This window comes from Malania oleifera, chromosome 11, assembly GCF_029873635.1.
Source record: "Malania oleifera isolate guangnan ecotype guangnan chromosome 11, ASM2987363v1, whole genome shotgun sequence".
Taxonomy (NCBI): Eukaryota; Viridiplantae; Streptophyta; class Magnoliopsida; order Santalales; family Ximeniaceae; genus Malania; species Malania oleifera.
The window spans coordinates 44,703,110-44,722,070 of NC_080427.1; the positions used below are offsets into that span (position 1 = coordinate 44,703,110).

General features: G+C 37.2%; 1 protein-coding gene across 2 annotated transcripts in view; it reads right to left on the reverse strand.

Annotated features, from left to right (window-relative positions):
- Nucleotides 1–6,094, reverse strand: part of LOC131167713 (uncharacterized) — a 43,256-nt gene extending 37,162 nt beyond the window's left edge. Inside the window, exons 1-3 of one of the 2 annotated variants that reach the window (XM_058126554.1) lie at nucleotides 5,601–6,094; nucleotides 3,881–3,975; nucleotides 3,623–3,736 (exon numbers count right to left, since the gene is read on the reverse strand). In XM_058126554.1, coding sequence (XP_057982537.1) covers nucleotides 3,623–3,736; nucleotides 3,881–3,975; nucleotides 5,601–5,697 — 306 coding nt within the window. In that variant the 5' untranslated portion in view covers nucleotides 5,698–6,094. The remainder of the gene's footprint in view (nucleotides 1–3,622; nucleotides 3,737–3,880; nucleotides 3,976–5,600) is intronic. The other variant, XM_058126555.1, reaches the window with a different exon arrangement.
- Between the last annotated feature and the right edge of the window lie 12,867 nt (nucleotides 6,095–18,961).

An 18,961-nucleotide genomic window follows, 5' to 3' on the forward strand; every position in this document is an offset into this window, starting at 1 on the left:
GCTCAAGCAGTGACCAAGTCTCTACCATTTCATAGGGTCCAAAACCCTAAGAGGATTGACAGTCAATACAAAAGAAGATCCTTATGGTGTTTCTAGTTTCATTCATGTCAGCATTTACTTTGCCTTAACTATTTGTCTATCACACTGACTTTTTATTGCTTTTGATAAAACATAAATTATTTAATCGGACAATGGAGCCCCTCCCAAGGAAATGTAGTGACAGCTCATGGGGATACTCATGAAGCGAGGGGATTTTATTCATTTGGTCAAGAGTGCTGGTATGGTTATAAAGTAGTTTCAATATCCTTGCTAAAGTCCTTGCCACAAGGATCAAAAGAGCCATACCGGAAGTCATCAGGCAACAGCAACATCCTTTGTGGCCAGAAGACAAATCATAGATGCAGCCCTCAACGCTAATGAAGTGGTGTATTTACCAACCAAAGGGAAAGGAAAAGCAATGCGGTGTGCAAGCTTGACATGGAGAAAGCCTTTGATCATGTCAACTGGAACTTTCTTCTGTCTTCACAGAAAAATTGGTTTTGGGGAGCGCTGGTGTATATGGATCGGCCATCGTATCAATACACCGAGCCTCTCAGTGCTCATCAATGGGTGCCCTACCGATTTCTTTCACTCATCCAGAGGACTGAAAAAGGGGACCCTTTGTCCCCCTTCTTGTTCATCGTGGTCATCATGGTGTTGAGCCTAATGTTGAAAAAAGCTACCAAAGGAGGGCTTGTCAAAGGCCTCAGAGTTGGCAGGAATGACAGGTCCATAGCGGTATCTCTTGTTTGCAGATGCTACAATCATTTTTTGTGACGATGATCCTCATATATTCTGAACCTATGATGTATTTTGGCAGGGTTTGAGGCTGTATTGGGATTTTGAAAGTAATTCTTGGAAAAAGTGAAATTATTCTAATAGGCGATAGTTCAGATTTCAGAAGGGAATTTCCTTGCTGGACTGTTGGGTTGTAAGATGGGATCTTTCCCTATCAACTATCTTGGACTACCTCTTGGTGCTAAATTCAAAGATAAAGGAGTGTGGGACCCTATTATTGACAAGTTTGAAAAAAGGCTGGCAGGATGGAAAAGGAATTTTTTGTCAAAAGGTGGCAGACCTACTCTCAATAAAAGCACTTTGACAAATCTTCATGTCCCTCCTCCCACTTCAGGTTTCTGTTGCCAAGAGACTTGAAGGAAGGCAATAGAGGTTCCTATGGGGGAGCTTGAGAGCAAAATTCAAGTTCCACATCATCAAATGGGGAATGGTGAAGCAACCAATTTGTTCAAGATGGTTGGGTTTGAAGTCCCTCCACATTTTCAATAAATTCCTTATTATGAAATGGTTGGGGAGACTCATAATAGAGAAATATCATCTTTGGCAGGAAATCATTGCCTTGAAATATGGGTAGAGCATAATGAGTGGACCTCTCACACTGGCATAGGACCAGTGGATAACACAGAGTAGGGGAGTGGAAATTCATTACGAGAGGCTGGAATGACTTCTTCTCTTGTATTAGATTCCAAGTGGGGAATGAAGTCAACATCTATTTTGGCATGATGTGTGAGCGACCAAGAGGCTCTTAGTGCTTATTTCCAGCCATTTATAATTTGTCCTGCAACAAAGATGCCTGCATCAGTCAGCATCTTCAAGCATCAAATCAGGGGTTTATCTGGAACATCCCCTTCAATAGAAATGTGGCAGATTGGGAACTATATCAGCTCATAGACTTCTATAGGAATCTTTACCACTTCCAGCACCAAAACACTCCAAATCATCCAGTTTTGACTGTTAAATCTTGATACAAATTGTTGGCCAACAACCTAAAAGCTTAAGCTGTTAGGTTGTGGGCCAATAATGTATATCAAGCCTTAACACTTCGCCACATGTGCCGCATGTGCAGCCCGACAGCACGTGGAGAGATAAACACATAACAAAATTTTAAATGCTACAAAATAAATACAGGCGACATGACTAGAACCCAAGACCTCCTGGTAACCAGCTCTGATTCCATGTTAGATTACCACTTTACCTAAAAGCTTAAGCTGTTAGGTTTTGGGCCAGCAATGTATATCAAGCTTTAATACTGGTTACCAAGAGGTCCTGGGTTCTAGTCTTGTTGCCTGCATTTACTCTATGCATTTAAAAAAATATTGTTGTGCTCAATATCATGGGTGTTACTTATTGTGTGTTTATCTCTCCACGTGCTGTCGGGCTGCAAGCGTAGGGGAGTGTTAAAGCTTGATATACATTGTTGGCCCACAACCTAATAGCTTAAACTTTTAGGTAAAGTGGTAATCTAACACAGACCTTGGATAAGAAGGGGGTCTTCACCGTTAGATCTTTCTATGGGAGACTTTTTTCCTTTGGAGTCGAGGGCACTAACTCCTCTTGGACTCAGATTTAGAAGACAGCTGGCCCTATAAAGGTTGATTTTCCTGCATAGGGGGCAACACATGTTAAGATCTTAACCTTGGAGAACTGCAGAGAAGGGGGTTCTCCATCGCCAATAGATGTCCCCTTTGCATGGCCGATGCAGAATCAGTTGAGGACATCCTTCACCATTGCCCATGGACCAGGAATCTTTAAAATATTTCTCTGAATTTGATCGGACAATTGTGGGTAACCGCCAGCAGGGGAGCTATGAGCCTGGAGAGGGATTAAGGCAACAAAGGAAAAGAGAAAGGCTTTGTCTCTCATTCCTCTTGCAATTTTCTGGTGTGTTTGGAAAGAAAGGAAAAGGAGTATTTAGACAATGACCTAAAAAACAAGAATGAAAGGCATTTGAAAAACAAATACAAAACAAGGATCAGCCCTCAAAAAGCATGCTTGGGACTCCCTATAGGGCAGGCCCTCTTGTGGGCCACAAAGGAGCAAAGGCCCCATATTAGTTTCCACATGATAAAGAGGACTACATTTATCTGAGTAGGTTGCCATTGGCACTAGCTTCCTTGAAATTGAAGAATTCTAAGATTTTCATATGTAGGAATATTAAAAAAAAAATTACAAATCTTACAATTTTCTAGGGCTATCTGTTCAAAAATCTGGTAGTTTTAGCTTACTAAATTTCTTTTGATTTTTCTTACAATAGTTGGTCCAATTCACATCTTATTAGCAATATGAAAGTTCAATCTTCATTTGGCTACATGTTTCTAATAATGGGTTGTATTAGAATTTGGCATGTAACCTCATTGCTTTCTATATAAACAACAATTGTTGACAAAATTATCGGCAAACACCAGATGAGAACTCCAAGAAGATTTTTTTGAACTCAATAGATGAGGCTCCACTGATTTTATGATCATTCAGCTTACAATTTTTACCATAAAGCAGCCGTTCCTAACCTTAAATTTTAAATTAAAACCCTTTTTTAAATGATGAACCGTAAATAGATAACCTTTACTTCCAATAACCTTAGTTGTAGAAGTTAACCCTAAAGTAAATTTTGTTTTCCGTAGACTCAACAGTGGGCTAACTATTTTCCTTGAGAGACAGGGGGGGGAGAGAGAGAGAAAGAGAAAGAGAGACAACACAATATGGTAATATAATTTCCGTTGCATTTCCTAAAGCACATTGCACAATAAAGAAACACAGTAATATTAAGATGAAGTAACCAGGACACCTGAAATAAGTATGTCAGGAAATTCTGTTCAAGAACATCAATTTCTTCAGGAGATAGGTTTTGCTGCTGCAATTTCTGAGCCCCATGGACAGGGTCAAAAAGAGAGCACAATTGCTGCAAATAATATATTTTAAATTCAGTTAAAACATTGAGAAAGAAATACTAGACAATACAACATTACAAATCAGATAGCAAATGTCGCCATGTCGGTAAACAAATGATTATTAAATTGTACAAGGCCATAGAATATGGTAGTACCATCAGATCCTCAAATTGCAGAAGATACCAAGCTCGAATTGTATATTCAACTCTCTTGCAGAGTTTTAAGAACTCGGCCTGATCAGATCTATGTTCTGAAAAACACTTAATAACTCAGTTATAGAGATCCATTTTAAAACAAGGTGAGAAACAACAACGCCACACTGAATTGATAAGCATTAACTTCAGAATTTAAACTTTCAAAGAGAGAATCCAATTTTTTCCAGCACACCCCGTTAGTTTACTAAAAATAAATGAGAAAAAGAATGAAATTTAATTATAAATCATAAGATTTACACTTTCATTTTCCAGCAAATGAAATCTCAACTCAACTAAACAGTATAAGTAAGCTTGGTTGAGTGGAAGTTCCAGTTTTCCAAGATTCCAAATGAAAAATTGGAAATTCAAAATATCCGGGAGTCCAATTTTAAATCTTTCCTGCCTTTCTTAAAAACCAAACAGAAATTCCTATTTTTCTTTGTAAAATTACCCAGAGAGTTGATAAGGAAGGAAAAGACGCAAGTCGCCACCCCGTGCATGATAAACAGCAGTACAAAACCAACTTTCCTTTTGGAGAAAGGATTGTCCTTCAGTATGCATTTCCAGTTTTCAAGTATTTTCAGAGTTGGAAGTATTTAGTACATTTCCATACTAAAGCTCAAGCAACTAAGTTGCAGAGTTATGAATTTGGCAATGTTCTCCGCATTACCACGTGAAACAATGAAGGAAACAAGCAACTCAAGAAAACCAGAGAACAACGAAGGCTGAAAAAAAATGATACAAATCATCAAAATGAATATGAATCAAATCCTACAAACTCGTCCAACAGATAGGTGTGTCACATTCGCGTCACTAAAACTATACAGAAATATAAAATATCTAAAAATTTTCCTTGGGAACAAATAGTTACAGTAGTAACTATTATTTAGTACATTTCCACGATGAGACTCAAACAAACTAAACTGCAGAGTCTACCAGTTTGGCAATATCCCCCACACAACATGAAGGAGACCATACACAACTAAAGAAAACCAGTGAATGAAATTGAAGAGGATTCATATATCCAACACAAACGAATCAGAACCTAACACTCATTCAGCATACAGGTGTGCCATATTTTTGTTGCTGAAACTAAACAAGTATTTAAAATGTCAGAATTTTCCTCTAAAATAAATAGTTATAATGCGTAGTTTCTGAAAGATCAAAAACTGAACAGACGCAGTAAAAAAGCTCCATTAACTCATTTCAAATCTAGGAAAATAAAAACACCACTCTTTAGTCACAGAAGACACATAAACCCATTTCAATTCCAACTTCCTTTCCACAATATTTCAAACACAACACAAAAATCATAAATGCTGCAAAACGTCCGAGATTGTCAAAATCGAAAACACCCACTTGAACAAAACACGCACAATACGAATAAATCAGTAACACAGAGCTCAAGGAGTTCAACCCGATTAACCCCCCTTGGAATTCAAGAAAATAAACACGACCCTTTTAGTCACAGAACACGCAATGCGACAGCAAAACAACATAATCCCATTCAAATTCCAAGTTTCTTTGGACAAATTTTCAAACAAAACCCAAACAATCAGCATTATAAATGAAAATCTAGAACACCCACATGAAAAAACACGCAAAAGGCGAATAAAATCAGAAGAAACTCTTGAGTTAAAGGAGTTGCGCGTACACAGTGACGGTACAGCTTCAGTAGTACCTATGAGGTTGGCCAATGCCATAATGAGTCTTGGCTTGAGAATTGGAATCACCGATTCACGCTCCAATCGGATGACTTCTTTCTTCTTCTTGTCCATTCTCCGAGTAAGTTACGGAAGCAGAAGACTTCTGCTTCCTGTCAAGCTCCAAAAGGAAACACAACAAGGCTTCACTTGAAAAGGAAAGCACAGAAACGTTCCGAGGCTGAGATTCGAGAGATCAAACGCGAAGAATTGCGCTGATTCTTTCTTGGAATTCAAGGCAAGCCCACATACAAAATCTGTAACCCCCAACAAGTTCAGAGATTAATAGGTATTTAATGCTTCGGAGAGTTGCATTACATTACATTACATCCTCTGGAGACAGTAGCACTACAGAAACGCTCGGCCTCTTCGGTCCGGAGGGAAGTTTTTTCGGACTCAATGTTGGAGATTTCTATTTGCTTCATATTAGCTGTGGAAAGGTCTTGAAATGGGATCGTAAATTAGCAAAGATAAGATTATAATTTAGATTATACTATAATCTAAATAAAGTAATCAAATTGGTCGAGATGAACAAAATTATATTTGGGAGTTTGATGTTTAGACTTTCCATTTGATTGTGCAAAGATTTAGACCAAGTAAAATACAAACAACAACAACAACAATAAAAACAAAATCAAGCCTTAGTGGTGTCAGTTATGTGAATCATTTTTTGTCTAGGTGGTATCGATTATGTGAATCATTTTTTTGTCAATTTATACGATCATCGACAATTTCTTTTAACAGATTCAGTGATATTAAATCATTTCTCACTATCTTGTTCCAAATTATTTTAGGTATATCCCTACTCCTTCTACTACTCTCCACAATAACTAACTCATTCTTTTTTACTGTCGCATTATGTGGCCTACGTTGCAAATGTCCATACCATTTGAGTCGTTTCTCGCTTATCTCATCTTTTAAAAAAGTTACACCTAACTTACCGCAAATATATTCATTCCTTAATTTATCTTTCAATATTATACTACTCGTGCATCTAAACATTCTTATCTTGACAACTTTTACTTTTTAGATATTCTATTTCTTCGTCGTCCAACATTCTAACTCATATAGCATAGCTGGTCTTATAGTTATCCTATAAAATTTCTTTTTTTAATTTTAAGGGTTTTTTACGATCACAAGGCACACTTGAAGCACTTCTCCATTTTACCCAACCTGTTTTAACTCATGCATTATATCATCTTCAATTTCTACTTCAACTTGCATAATAGATCTAAGATATCGAAACCTACAAGTGATATTTATTTCTTCATCGTCATCTTTAACTTTGTCTCCAATATTACTCCTACCTTTACTAAAATTGCATTTCATATATATTGAAATTAGTAACAACATATAAGATAAATCATATATAAGCATACATGTGTTGGAAATTAAGTCCAGAAATTAAATAGTGCAGGGAAAGAGAAAATGACACACAATATGATATCGAGGTTCGGCCAATACTTCTTACGTCTCCGCCTCAAACTCACAAATAAGATGATTTCACTAAGTTGCTCACTTGCAAGTGAAGCGACACCATTTATAATATCTTACCAGGATGGTGCACCTAGTTCTCCTAATTGGGCCTGAACCAGTTCGGTACTCTCCTAATCGGGTATGAGTAAGTTCGAGACTATTCACAGGATTAGTCTCCCTCTTCTGACAACCCGTCGAGAATACAACAGATAATTAATAATTTTTGTGTACAAATAAATGTTTCTTACACTAAGCAGATATGTATAATAATATGCTCAATACACTCATATATGATAAGGATTTATGCTCAAGTGAGATAAGGTCAAACTATATGTCAACTATCAACCAATGTATATATATTGTATATATGTGAGAGTGATACATTTGATTCAAGATAATATATTCAACAAACAAATGATCAAAGCACCTTGAACTTCTATGCAAATATCTTTGAAAATATTTTTCAAAGATTAAGCACAACCGAGACTAGGGATTCAAGCTTGCAAAAATATATTTTATCAAATAGCACAAACAAGCCCTTGAATCTGGCAATAAGGATACCAAGACTCAAAAGTAAGAATGAGTTTTTTTTCGAATAATATTTATCAATAAAATAGAACGAAAAAAACTTTAGCTTACTCTTTAAAAATCAATTTCAGATAATGTAAAATGAGAGAGTTGTAAGCTTCAAGAAGATGTATGAAATGTGCACAACAATCAAAAATCAAACTTCCTTTCAATTTGCAATTAGGTTGCAACCAAGGAGTAAAACGAATGATTTTCCTCAAAAATTGTAATAACCCAACAAATTTTAAAATTAAAATTAATTATTAATTTATTAATTAATTAAATATGATTAAATTAATTAATTAAGTAAACAAATAAAAATGAATAGTGTGAAAGAAAAAAAATAAATATTAATTATTAATCAAATAATTAATTAAGCATTATTAAATTAAAGTAATTAAATAACTGGTATGATAGATATATATAAGTATACAAATATATATGATAAGTAATATTTAAATATGTATATGTATATATATATATATATATATATATATATATATATTGGATTCTTTCATTTGTACAACTCTGTTCCTGTGCCTCTCCCTTCTCTCTGTCTCCGTCTCACTCTCCTTATTTCTTTAGTCAATATTCAGCCAATCAGAAAACGAAAGGTATTGTTAGGTTCCTAGTTCTGCCACTGACATTTCTACTGAAGCAGATTTGTCGTAGGAGTGACGTAGGCACCATTCATAGGGTAAGACAAATTTTTCCTAATTTTTCAATTTCTCGTTAGATCTTCAACTAAATCGATGATTAGACACCACCATGAGGTCCTAGTCGCGATCGTCGTCATTTTGGTTGAAGTAAATTTCCAATTAGGATTTTCTATGCCCCACTCCAAAACGAGAGTAAGATTTGAGAAATTTGATAAATTGATTATATTTGAGGGTATAATTTTTTATTAGGAATTTAAGAACTTAAGAAATATTAAAATAGTATTTTATTTAGGTTTGTTGATTTAGGGAGAAAAATTTTTTATGTAGAATAATTTAGATGTTATGGTTTAACAATTTATGATCAACTTGAGTGTTTGATATTTAAATTGGAGTATATGAAAATGTATGATATGAGATTGGTTAGTTGATTTCAAAGCTAATGGTATCGGGGGAAACAGTAAGTACTACTAGAAAGAGGCGGACTGGCATGAGTGGGTATAAGTTTATATTTAAGATAAATGATAGTTTTATTTAATTATGGATAATGTAGAAATCTATATAATGATATGTATTAGATTGTGTGAGATAGTTAGTTAATAAATTTTAGAAATATGAAAAATGATCAAGTACCGAATTTCGAGAATGAAATTCTTTTAAGGAGGGAATAATGTAATAATCCAAAAAAAAAATTTAAAATTAAAACTAATTAATTAATTAATTAAACATGATTAAATTAATTAATTAAGTAAATAAATAAAAAGGAATATTGTGAAAGAAAAAATAATAATAAATAAATAAATAATTATTAATTATTTATTAAATAATTAATTAAGTATTATTAAATTAAAGTAATTAAATAAATGGTATGATAGATATATATATAAGTATACAAATATATATGATAAGTAATATTTAAATATATATATATATGGTTTATTAAAGGAAACAGAATCCAAATTGAAATTGGATTCTTTCATTTCTGAAACTCAGTTACTGCGCCTCTCCCTTCGCTCTATCTCTCTCTCACTTTTCGCCATCTCCATCTATTTTTCCTTATTTTCTTGGTCAATATTCGGCCGATCGGAAAACGGAAGGTATCGCTAGGTTCCTAACTCCGCCATCGACATTTCTACTGAAGCGGATTTATCGTGGGAGTGGCGTAGACACTATTCCTATGGTAAGATAATTTTTCCCTAATTTCTCATTAGATCCTCAGTCAAATCGACGATCAGGCACTACCATAGGGTCCTAGTCGCGATCGTCGTCATTTTGGTTGGAGTAAATTTTCAATTTGGATTTTCTGAGCTCCACTTCAAAGCGAGAGTGGGATTTGAAAATTTTGGTAATTTGGTTATATTTGAGGGTATAATTCTCTATTGAGAATTTAAGGGCCTAGGAAATATTAAAATAATATTTTATTTATGGTTGACTTAATGGAATTAGAATTTTTGATTCAGGGCTCTGGTGAGTGCCGCAAGTATTTTTTCAAGATCCTTGTTGGCGTAGTTCAAGAAACCAAGTAAGGGAAAAAATATATATTAAATCAGAATTTTTATGAATTTAATAAAAAATGAATTGTGTTATATATACGTGTATATGTTTCGGTATGAGTTTAAAATGTCAACCATTTAAATTATGTTTTTTCGAGTTTAGGGTTGTTTATTAAATACGTATATGCGAAAATTAATTGATGAAAGTGGAAAATATTTTCAGAACAATTATGTAAGAAATGAAAGGTATTTTCAGTATATAAACGTTAAATGTTGGTTGGCTTATTTTACAGATAATGTATGAATTTTATTACTAAATTGTGTGGCATGAGTAAATGTATAATTTATGTTTTATGTATTGAAGTCTTCAGATAGATGAATAGTTGTAAATACTGGTATTTGTGGATAATGTTTTAGAGACATGTATATATATGATTACAGGTAGTGAATAGTTAATTTGGATTATGGATAGGAATAGTAAATTCTGGTATTATATTTGTGGAGATTATATTTATGTTTTCCGTTGCGTACATGATATGAGAATGTGGATTATCTGATAAATGAAATGATTAGTAGCACTTCATGCCCACATATAGGGTCGGGGCGTTACAAAAATAGTTTTTCAAATCAAAGTGAAAGAATTTGACCAAAATGAGTATAAAAAATTTAGAGAGTTTTTGCTAATGATGTTTGCTAATGTTCTTCTAATTAAGACAAATGAGAGAGTATTTATAGATATTCATAAAAAAATAGCTGTTGGGGGGGACATGGAAGTCTTTTTTGAAAAAGATTAATGGGGTTTAATTAATTTTAACCTCAGCTAACCACGGTAAAAATCTGACCAACCCGAGAGGTTTGGTCGACCAGATACAAGGTTCGGTCATCCACATTAATAAGTTTGGTTGACCGTGACAATTTTGAACTGTAGGTTTAGTCGACCGTATCAGGGCGCTTTTGAACTCTTCGTGAGTTCGATCGACCAAGACAAAGGTTGGTTGACCATTCCTATAGATTTGGTTGACCAAGGTCAATCTGAACTACAAGGTTTGGTCGACCAAGTAGTTGGGGTGTCAGAAACTTTACTTTCGATCGACCTACGACGATACGTTCAAAACTGAACGGTCGACCAAGCGAAGTCAACATGTTGACTTCTGACCGGTTCGGTCGACCGAGGCATTTTGTGCATGATGGGGTTTAGTAGACCAAGGGAGGGTCAAAGTTTGACTCCGTGTGTGAATAGTTTTTCGATCAACCGAGGCAGTATTACACACAAGTGATCGATTGACCGAGAACAATTTTACTTACAATTTTGCCTTCAATTTGACCATAAAAATCCAACGTCAGTTGACCTCTGATTTGGTTTCCTATGGTCAATTTATGGCCTTTAAGCATAAACCTATCATGCATGATATGCAAATTATTACAAACCATTATTACAGACCCACAAATATAAAACCTAAATGCATTTACAATTAAAATTAAATGTCTTTAATCTTCTTGCTCACATGTCTTTATGGAAGCGCCAAATACATATGCTCTTGAAGTTTCTTCTGGCATCCAAGACCATTGATCTTATGTGTGCTTTAATTTAGACCGTTCACATACTTAAACACATATAAGATATTGATACTTTGTCAGCATCAAAACAGAGATCGGACTAAAAAAGTCAACAATATATTCTGTCTTATTTCTACTTATCCTAAAGTCTCTATATTCCAAAGCTTCTTTCTATAATTCTAACTTAGCATCTACTTCGTCCATAGTTTTATTAATTAATACAATATCATTTGCAAATAACATACACCATACAACCTCCTTTTGAATACTCTTAGTCAGTTGGTCCATCACTAAAGCAAAAAGATAAGGGCTCAAAGTAGATCCTTGATGTACACCTATGATGATTAGAAATTCTTTGGTTTCTGCATCTATAGTACTTACACTACTCTTTACTCTATAGTACATATCCTTAATTGTATCAGTGTCCCTACTACATACACCCTATTTTTATGTAGGACGGTTCTAAGTAGCCCTAGTCTTACGGTTGACCCTTTTTGTAGCACACACACTGTAATAACCCCAAAAAGAGTTATAGAAGATTAGTAGAGTGATTCTAAAAAAAAAAAAAAAGATTAATTAATTAATTAATCGAATTAAAAAAAGAAAAAAAAGTAATTAAAATTTATTTTTATTAATAAAAATATTATTATTAATATTAATTAAATATATATTATTATTATTATTATTTCTTTCCTGAAGCTTCTTTGAAGCTTTAGGAGGTTTTTTTTTTTTTTGTTTCTTTTTCTTCTTTTCTTCTTCTTCTTCTTCTTCTTCTTCTTCTTTTCTTTTCTTTTCTCTTATGCACAGCCTCTGAACTCTCATTCTCTCTCCTCTAATTCTCTCTCCCTCTCTCCTCAATTTTATGACGGATTTTCGCCTGATCGAAAATCCGAAGATACCACTGGATTCCATTCTCCGCTACCGTCATTTCTACCGGAGCAGATCAGTGATAGGAGCGGCGTAGGCATATTCCTTGGGGTAAGCCATTTTTATTTTTATTTTTATTTTTATTTTATTGCAAATTATAAGCCTAATTGACGAATGGATACTACCATGAGAATTTAGGGATGATTCTCTACAAGTCTAGCGGGACGGAATTCTCATGGGGGTGTCGGGCCAAAACCCCAAATTTGGGGTACGGGGGTTATTAAGGGGCTTACTTTTAATTAATTAGCATTAATTTAGAAATGCTAAAATATTGAGCATCTGGGGCTAAAGTAAGATTTATAGAATTTAGGGCTCGAGTGAAAATTCTGAAAATTAAGTGGGGGTGTTAAATAATAGTTTAAATATTAATTTGAGGTATATGGAGCCTAGGGAAGGCTAGATGAGTATTATTTTAGAAAAATAGATTAATTAACTTGGAAAAAATGCAAATTACAGCAGTGAAATTTCAGGCGCCAAGGGCACAGGATTTGGGATTCTAGCGAGACTCTCAGTAAGTTAAGTAAGGGAAATAATTTATAACAGTCTTTTTATGAAAATTATGGGTTGAGAAATATGTGAAAATGACGTATGTTATATTACCTGAAATTTATTATGATATAAATATCAGATGAAATTTGTGTGGCATATGATTTATATTGAAAAATGTTTAAACTAAGTTAGATGATTTACCTTGTGAAATGTGTGATACTGAAATGTGTTTCAATATGAGAATTGAAATGTGGGAAAATGATGAAAGTGAGATGTGCAAGAAATGTATTATTTGAGAAAATAAAGAAATGTGAAATATGGAAATGTGTTTTGAGAAATATTGAGTAATTGTGAAATAAGATATGTATATGATAGTATGAGATGAGATGAATTATGAATTGAGAAAATATCATTTAAATGATGAAATGTGTTGAGAATACTGATATTGAAATGTGAATATGTGAAATGAAAATATTGCAATGTTAATTTTGCAATATGAAAATGAGAAATGTGGAAATACGTGAAATATGAATGATAAAATGCCAATACCGCATAATGATTGCAGGTATATGGCGGTAAACCCTGTTGGATGGTTATGATATTGAGCACGGTACCGTTGCTAGTGGTATTAGTGCAACCATACGGACTTTTGGAGCATGTGGTGTGACAGTCGACTGTGCCATTATGTAGGGTTGTTGGGCCCCCTGAGTCCGAATCAGGGTTATAGGTCGATCAGTCGTACTATAGACGCAATATGTGATATGATATTTGATTTAACCGTGTCGGCCAACCGTGGTTAGATCCTGCATTCGGGCTGCACAACCTTAACCATGGGGGGAAGCATGGCGTGGATAGAAAGATCCTCAGAGTGGCCATGAGTTAAAGACGCGATGTTGGTGTTTGATACCAAGGATACTCATGAGTCGGAAAGTAAAATGAAAATGGAAAGTGAAAGAATGATAAAATTGGTTAAAATGAGAAATGAAATAAATAATGGAAATTGAGAAATAAAGAATGATAAAATTGAGAAATGGAACCGTGTGAGTTGATAATATATATATTTGAGGCGAAGTAAAACTCTCCGCCCGAGGGCTTGCTGAGTAAGGTGAGTGCCCTGATAGGTATCAGATGTGGCCATACCTGGCTGCAAAACGCGTTAGGGCAGAGGGAAGCTACCTGTATGGGCGGGTAATCTTCCCTATTCTCAGGAACTTCATAGGTAAAAATGTGTTGGAATGATTGATTTTGAGAAATGATTTTTAAAGCTTATAAAAGCTTGTGTTATATATCTATATGATTATGAGAATGTGTATATCAGTGTATTTTTTCAGATGAAATGATGATTTGAAAAGTAAAGTGTATTATAATTGAACTCATATGGTCACACACTGTAAATAATTTATTCCTTCTTACTGAGATGTGTCTCACCCAATATATCTAAATTTTTCAGGGAATAGAGACTGACCGGGTGATAGAGCTCCGTGATAGCAAGGAGCTAGAACCCTGATATACAAGGTGAGTTTGGACTAGGGAGGTGTGATTCCCTAGGGTTTTATTATTTTTGGGTATGAGATAGTATTGTGTATATGTGTATATTGATACTATGGGTATTGTATTCTGACTAATATGTATATACTGTCTTCCGATGTTAGGTTGTATAATAAAATAACTTTTTACCCGGTACCCAATGCGGGTCAAGTCATATGAATGATAGTAAGATTGTTGACGTGGCCGATTTGTGGGTGTTGTGGATGACGTGTAATTATTTATTTATTATTAAAAAAAATTGTATGAAAATCAGGACGTCACAGTTTGGTATCAGAGCCTAGGTTGCTAGGTTCTGTAGACTTTAGTAGACAGCGGAATAGAATGCCAGAGTATAGGAGTGGATTTTGCGAAAAATAGGTGATGAGTAGACTGAAATGTGAGTTAGTAGTTGTTTGAGGATGAGGAGAGAATTTAGGGTTCGATATTGCGGCCTAGAGATAGGGGTACCGGGGGTTGTTTCTGTGTTTTTCCTGGGGTGACGATTTCAGGAAAATCATGGATACTACCTCTGGGTCTTGTTTCCAAGTGGTAGGGCTGAATCTTAAATGGGGATTTAGGATGTCGATAGAAGAATAATTTATGAGTTATTGTAGTGTATGGGTTGTGTGATAGTGATTGTATGCTGATATTAGCTGTTTCCTTTGCAGGATGGATCCAGGGAACAGTAACACGAATGCGGGAGGTGATGGAGCAAGACTTTCTAGTCTGGGTGGTGCAGGCCCTGACGCGGTATTGCGTAACGTCACTCAGTAGGTGATAGCTGAGATGGCCAGGAGCTCGGGGGAGCAAAGTTGCACGATCGAGCAGTTCATGCGTATGCGATCCCCATCTTTTGCTAGAGGAGCGGACCCACTAGTAGCAGAGAACTAAGTTTAGGACATAGAGGACATACTGGCAGTCCTCTCATGTACATACGAGCATAGGGTGTTATTTTCCACATTTTATTGACTTGAGAGGCAAAGCGCTGGTGGAAGTCAGTGACAATACTGGAGGAGCAGAGGTCAGATCCTATAGTGATGACATGGAGTCGCTTTAGGGAGATTTTCTTCAAGCAGTACTTTCCCTATGGTCAGGAGTGCGAAGGCGTCGGAGTTTCTGTATCTGACACAGGGGTCTATGACAGTGCAGCAGTATGTAGCGAGGTTTGTTGAGCTGTCCTGATTTGCCCCGTATATGGTGCCAGATAAGGAGAGGAAGGCAAGGAAGTTTGAGGAGGGCTTGAGGCAGAAGCTGTATGAGCAGGTGGTAGGTTTCCGAGCTCAGACCTTCTCAGAGATAGTTGACAGAGCTGCGGTGATTGAGAGCAGCATACAAAGAGGCGCAGTAGCCTAGAGCCAGAGGAAAAGGCCCGCGCCTTCTGATTTTCAGGCAGGGCCCAGTCGAGGGCCGTGGAGGAGATATGATACCAGGGGGGAACGACGACAGGGAGGAGGAGATCGAGCAGTACAGGGCAGACAAATGCCCCATCTTTGTTCTAGATGTTTAAGGAGGCACCGAGGAGAGTACCGAGCGAGAGAGGCTGTCTGCTATCAATGCCACCAGCCTAGACATATTGCGAGAAACTATCAGGAACCACCAGCGATAGCAGCTGCTCCTTGACCATACAAAGGAGGTTATCAAGCACCTCGAGGTGGACAGCAGAGGAATACTGCGCTGGCGCGAGTTTATGCATTGACGCCGGGAGATGCTGAGGTGGCGAGAGATGTGGTGACAGGTATGGTTTCAATACTGTCATTTAAATCTACTATTTTGTTTGATTATGGGGCGACACATTCATTATCGCCCGGGATTATGTTAAATTGTGTAGGTTTTAGCCTCAGTAGTTAGAAATTAGTTTGTCTGTTGCTACGCCAACTTGGGCTGTAGGGGTATGTAGAAAGGTACTCAATGACTGTCCAGTGGATATTCAGGGGAGGTCTTTGTTGGCTAATCTAGTGGTTTTAACCATACATGGGTTTGAGATAATCTTGGGTATGGATTGGCTAGCTGCCCACTATGCTAGCATTGATTGTCATCAGAGAATGGTAGTATTCAGACCTCCAGAGGGACAGGAGTATAGATTCGTGGGATCACGTGTGCGCACCCCACCTCAGTTACTATCTGCTATTCAGGCACGTAGGTTGCTATCAAAAGGTTGTCAGAGATATTTAGCCTATGTGAAGGCTGTATTAGAAGGGGAACTGAGGGTGGAGGATGTCCCAATGGTGAGGGATTTTGCTGATGTATTCCCCGAGGATTTGTCTGGACTACCTCCTGATCGTGAGGTAGAGTTCGTTATTGGTCTAGTTTCAGGGACAGTGCCGATTTCGAAGGCGTCGTATAGAATGGCACTGGCAGAGCTGAAAGAATTGAAGGAGCAGTTGGAGGAACTATTAGATAAGGGGTTTATTCAACTCAGTGTGTCGCCTTGGGGAGCACCGGTTTTGTTTGTGAGGAAGAAGGATGACTTGATGAGGTTGTGCATCGACTATCGAGAAATAAATAAAGTAACTATCAAGAATAAATACCCGTTCCCGCGTATCAATGATTTGTTTGATCAGTTATAGGGGACACAGATCTTTTCGAAGATGGATTTACGCTCTGAGTACCATCAGGTGAAAATCAGGGCAGAAGATGTTCCGAAGACGGCATTCAGAATACGGTATGGTCACTATGAATTTCTAGTTATGCCGTTTGGGTTGACGAATGCTCCTGTAGTGCATATGGATTTGATGAATAGGGTCTTTCACCAGTACTTAGATCAGTTTATGGTAGTATTCATTGATGATATACTGGTGTATTCGAAAAGCCTAGAGGAGCATCTGAGTATAGTGCTACAGGTATTGCAAGAGAAGAAGCTTTATGCAAAGCTTAAGAAGTGTGAGTTCTGGTTGGAATAGGTTACCTTCCTTGGACACATTATATCCAGGGGTGGTATTTCTGTTGATCTGAGTAAGATTGAGGCGGTAGTAGGCTGGGTACGACCAAAGAACGTGCACGAGATTAGAAGTTTCCTGGGATTGGTTGGGTACTACCGCAGGTTTATTGAGGGCTTCTCTAGATTGTTAGACCCACTTACCCGATTGACCAGGAAGAGTGAAGTTTGAGTGGTCTGATGAATGCGAACAGAGCTTCTAGGAATTAAAGTAGCGACTCATCACTATGCCTATGTTGACGATTCCTTCAAGAGAAGAGGGGTTCGTAATTTATAGTGATGCGTCCCATAAAGGGCTCGGATGCATGTTGATGCAGCGAGGGAGAGTGATAGCCTATACCTCACGACAATTGAAAGAATATGAGAAAAATTACCCTACCCATGATCTAGAGTTGATGGCGGTTGTTTATGCGCTGAAGATTTGGAGGCACTATCTATATGGGGGTAGGTGTGAGATATTTTCTGACCATAAGAGTTTAAAGTATTTCTTCACGTAGAAGGAATTGAATATGAGGCAAAGGAGATGACTGGAGCTAATAAAGGATTACGACTGCAGTGGAGATTCAACATCCGATCCAGATGGATATGGAGAGGCTCGGTGTGGAGCTGGTAAAAGGCGATCACCAAGCGTTCATTGCTGACTTGGTTTTGTAGCCGACTCTACAGGAGAGGATTAAAGTAGCCCAGAGGAATGACGTAGAACTAGTACAGCTTATGGGAAAAGTAGAGGATGGTCAGGGAACTGAGTTCAGCATTTCATATGATGGATCCTTGAGGTTCCGTACCAGGTTATGCGTTCCAACCGATCCTGAAATCAAGAGGGTCATTTTAGAGGAAGCACATCAGTCCCTATATATTGTACATCCAGGTAGCACTAAAATGTACAGGGATCTTCGAGAGTCCTTCTGGTGGAGCAACATGAAGAGGGAGATAGCCCAATATGTGGATCGGTGTTTGATATGTTAGCAAGTGAAGGATGAGCATCAGAGATCGGCGGGATCATTGCAGCCACTTCACATTCCTGAGTGGAAGTGGGAGCATATAGTGATGGATTTCGTCTCAAGATTGCCATCGGCATTGCATGGACAGGACGCTATCTGGGTAGTGGTGGATCAACAAACAAAGACAACCCACTTTTTTCCGATCAGAGTTAGCTTCTCCATGGACAGATTGACTGAGTTATACATCTAGGAGATAGTTAGGCTCCACGGCGTCCCAGTGTCCATAGTTTCAGATAGAGACCCACGGTTCACATCTCATTTTTGGAAGAGTCTGCAAAGGGTCATGGGTTCTCAGTTGTCTTTCAGCACAACTTTTCATCCTCAGATAGATGGGAAGACAGAGAAGACGATACAAATTTTGGAAAAATATGCTGCGAGCATGTGTGCTGGACTTTGGAGGTTGTTGGATGCAGTATTTGCCACTAGTTGAGTTTGCGTATAACAACAGCTACCAGACCAGCATTGGGATGGCACCGTATGAGGCACTTTATGGCAGGAGGTGCCGATCCCCGTTGTACTGGGATGAGGTTGGAGAGAGACAGGTATTGGGTCCAGAGCTGATACAGCAGACTTAGGATATAGTCAGACTCATCAAAGACAGGATCAGAACCGCGCAAAGTCGGAAAAAGAGTTATGCTGATACTCATTGGCGAGAATTGGAGTTTGACGCAGGAGATCACGTGTTCCTGAAGGTGGCGCCGATGAAGGGAG